Raw genomic sequence first — 4,663 nt, 5'->3', positions numbered from 1 at the left:
GTGTAATAAATCGGCGAGACATGGATTGTCAAACTGGCTGAGTGGAATAGATGCTGAAATGAAAAATTTCAACAACAGCTTTAAAAAAGCCCAAGTATGTGGGTCGACATTATCCTCACATTTAAGAAGATGGTCCTTTTCGTGTGATTTAAGATTGTTGATATGAAATTCAAAAAGGTGCCGAGTTATTGAATGTGGTCCATTCTTTTGAGAACAAGTGATTTGTGTACCACAGAAGAGACATTAACAACAAGTATCGCATGTGGAAAAAGGAGTATAGTATTTTTGATACCACTTTTCATTAACTATACTGGTTTTCATTGTTTGTTTTTTTGAGTTTTAAATAACAAATATACAAAAATGAATTATTTAATAAATAATGATTGTTAATTTTTATGAAGAAAATAAAATGTTATATTTTTAATGTTTTTTTCATTATTTACCATAATTAAATATTGCCATTTTTCTTTTTTTTGTTTCAATTATTTTTTTGAAAATAAAAACTGTTTTGTTTTATATGAACTGTAAATAATTTATTTTTTTGTTTTTTTTGGTAAATAAACTCATAATGTCTTAACAGTATCATTTTTTATTGTTATTTCATTTTTGGAATAAAAGTTTTTTAAATTGGCATCATTAATTATTATGTAAATACGTATAATTAAAAACACATAATAACCTTTATTTTACCGATTGATAATTTAAAAGTATTATCACGGCAAAATTAAACATTAGCTATTAATTTGCATTTTTAATGCTAAATATGGTAACGGGCCCGATGTCTAATTATAATTATGATATAATTTATTTATTTATTTATATATAAACCGATAAAGAAACACTTCATAATATTGTGTTAATTGTAATATCAACAATTAAAAATAAATTTTTATTATATTATGCTTTTCAAACAATATATATTTCTTTTTTACTTTTGATATAAGTCATTATTTTGATACAAATTACGTTAAATTAAATATGAGCATAATTCGAAATGTAATAATTATTATTTATCTTTTTTATTTTATTTTGTCATAATTAAATTGTTCCTTAATTTAATATTATACAAATTTCTATTTAATATTTTCGAAAAAAAACATAAATAAAAGATTATTTTAACACTTAAAAACATATTATTTAAAACCATAAACAACTTTCTAAATTTGTTTCTAAAATAATAATGTAAAAACAAACACACTTACATTTTATAACCAAACAAATATTTTGAACAACTAATAATTCTATTTGTTGTAAAGAAGATTAATTATACAATAAAAATAAATGCTGGATTTAATAACATTTAATATTTATTTATTATTACAAATACCAATTTAATAATAATTAATAAGATATTTAGTAGGTTGTTTAAATTGATTAAAATATCATAGCACAACAATAATACATTAACACAAAATAATTAAGGTGGTCAATTAAGGGAATAAAACTGCATTAAAAGCACATGCCTCTTCACAGGCATGACACTCAATGCAATCATCTGGTCTTGCAACAAAAGATTTGTTGTTCTGCAGCTCGAGGACATTTGCAGGACATGCTGATACACAAGCGCTGCATCCAGTACAGTTGTCGACGTTGATTGTTGGTGGCATTTGGTGAATATTAGTTATCAATTTTTGTTTATATATATCAATTAATATTAAACAACATTTTCTAATAAAGTGATAAAAACACTTCTGGTCATTTTATTTGTGAATAATTTTATTCATTATTATCACAATTATTATTTGAGTGTGCGTTTTATTGAATCTGTAAATAAATAAATAAACTTTAATTATGTCTACCATTATCATAATTGTATCTAAAAATACGAGTTGGAATATAGTTTGTAATTAACTCAAAATTAATACAAATAAATTTTAATTTTTGATCTTCACATTATTCATATCATTAAAACTTAATCGTTTTTTAATTAATATTTTAATTGATTGATCACTTTTTAATTATCTAAAAATATATATGTTTTTAAAATTTTTGGATATTCTCATAAAGTAAAAATACAACAAAACTTGTTATTAATGAAGCAATCATTAAGACAAGATAACAAATCTATTATTAACGATAAACAATTAAAATGATAAACAATTTGATTATTATTATAGTCAATTATTTAGAATTAAATTATACTTTTAATGATAATATTTATTTATAAAAATACAAGTTGTAACAATTATAAAGTAAGACCATTATATTTTGTTATTTGAGTCTAACACATGTTCACACATATAAAATATTATTATATGCTTGTACGTTTAATAATTTTATTCTAAATATTCAAACCCCAATTCTGATGCATTTTTATTTAAATCAACGATTTCAATAAAAACACATTGGTAAGCACCTCATTTATTAATTTACTGAAAATGTCGTAATTATAAATATAAACCAAAATTATTAGAAAAGATTTTAATAAAATGATAAAAAATTTGAATTGGAAATAAATTTTAATACATTCAGTTTTGTAAATTAATGAAGTAACCTTCTATATAAAAACTTTTATTCACTTTTGAAAATGTAGTCATATTGTAAAAAAACACAATCAATTAATTTGTGATATTTAAACATAAAACTATTTACATTTTTTTTATAATTAAAACGTGTTTTGAAAACAAAATTATTTTTATGATGAAAAAAATAATGTGTTTTAAAATTATTTAGACTTTGTGTGCAGATAAAATTGAGAAGACGTCAAATATCATTGGATAACTTCAATTCAATTTTATTATTTTATATTTAAAAATGAGTTTTATCATTATTTAACAAACTATAATGTACTAATTTATTATAATGTATTACACAAATTAATAAAATATTAATTAAATTATTATCTCAAGTATTTTTTTTTATTAGTTTAATTTGTTTTAATTTTAAAAAAAGAAAAAAACAATTGTTATAAATGAAAAAATTGGCATTTGGATTTTATTATTATAAATTTTATTTTTTTTTATTTTTAAAAGTCAACAAAACAAAAGTTTAAGTAAATTGTCGGTGTTTTGTGTTGAAAAAGAACATTTTTAGGAATATACCCTTTTCAAAAAGACTGTAATGTCTAATCATGCTTAAAATAGTGAATGACGCTAATTTAATAATTTTTAAAATTGTTTACAAAGACGAATTTTAAAAATATTTGAAAACTGAAAAACTGTGAATATCAAAACGTGTAGATTTTCTGGTTATCATATCATGATAGTCTCAAAGTACTTAAGTACAATCAAAGACTTTATTAACTTGGAGTTGGTATGCAAGAAGTTTGGTGGCAATATGGAGAAGTTCCATTTTAACCCGATTCAGTTGAATTCTAAAACACTTCGATACTTTTCAAACATCGAGACACTTCACTTATATAAGAAAAATGATGAGAACTTTGGCAATGGATTTATGATCAACAGAAGAACAAATGGAAATGGTGAAAATAAAACTGTTTTAAAGATAGAGTTCTTTCGAATTATTGTGTGGTTCAATGTTGACTTTGAAACTGTTGACAGAAACAAAAGTCGAAACATCGAGTTTAAAAATATCATATACACTGAAAATGATAGAAATAAATTTGGTAATAAAATTCCATCAAGTGTGACGTCAATTGGTGGTTGTTGTTTTGATGAATGTAGTAGTCTAACCAGTATTACAATGCCATCGAGTGTGAGATCAATTGGTAAATATTGTTTTGATGGATGCAGCAGTTTACACGGCATTACAATACCATCTAGTGTCACATCAATTGGAATTCAATGTTTCCCATCAAATACAGAAGTTCATCGAAATTAATTGAATTAATTAAATTATAAAGTGTTATATATATTTCATTATATAAATAATATTAATTGAAAAAATCAATTAAATATTTGCGAAATTGATTTTATCAATTTCTTCAAGCACGCGAGAAATAAGAGGCTCCTAATCTCTGTCCTCACCTCCTGGGGACAGAGATTACTTAAATGCGAGATTGTGTAATTTGGTGAGTATATACCACGTCATTTTAAAATATTAATAACAAAAGTTAATACAATAGAATTAAGTGATATAAAAAATAGTAGTTTTTAATTAATAAAATAAAAGTATATTATTGTAATTGTAGAAATTTATTCAATTATTATTACTTAAAAAAGCATCTATTTGTGGGTTTTATATTTGTGGGTCAATGGGCCAATCAAATCCAGAACCCACAAATAAATAATTTTCTGTGTTTGAAAATTCAGAAATAGATGCTTTTTACTATGGGTACTATAATTTTATAATAAATTGAAAATGGAATAACAAGTTCAAAAAGAGATCTAAAAAACAATAATTTTAAGAAAAAAAACAAGTATTTTTTCAAAAATAAAACCATAAAACGTGGCAAAAAGCGAGTATTGGTAAATAGTAAAAACATGTTGTTATAAAATATATTTTTGTGTTTTTAAAACCTCAAAAAATAATTAATAACAAGCACTTTAAAACCCGATAAATAATTATCGGGTCAACAACAATAATTTTCGGGAAACGGATAACTCGCCTGATTATTTTTCGCCTGATTATTATTCGCCTGAAAAAATTCAATAGAGTCACTCTTTGTAAATTTACTTGAAACGATATTTTTATTTCAAACCATTTATAAAAATAAAAATCCGAATCATAGAATTATAGTTTATATGTAATTTGAATCAAACAA

General features: G+C 22.7%; 1 protein-coding gene across 1 annotated transcript; it reads left to right on the top strand.

Annotated features, from left to right (window-relative positions):
- Window positions 1-3,198: 3,198 nt before the first annotated feature.
- EIN_042870 (hypothetical protein) lies at window positions 3,199-3,780 on the top strand (the record flags this gene model as incomplete). The annotated part of the gene is made up of 1 exon (XM_004261301.1): window positions 3,199-3,780. The coding sequence occupies one exon, from the start codon at window positions 3,199-3,201 to the stop codon at window positions 3,778-3,780; it is 582 nt and encodes a 193-aa protein (XP_004261349.1).
- Window positions 3,781-4,663: the final 883 nt, after the last annotated feature.

The sequence above is a fragment of the Entamoeba invadens genome, assembly GCF_000330505.1.
Source record: "Entamoeba invadens IP1 unplaced genomic scaffold scaff_1105074726025, whole genome shotgun sequence".
Lineage (NCBI taxonomy): Eukaryota > Evosea > Mastigamoebida > Endamoebidae > Entamoeba > Entamoeba invadens.
This window is presented reverse-complemented; position numbering and strand designations above follow the sequence as displayed.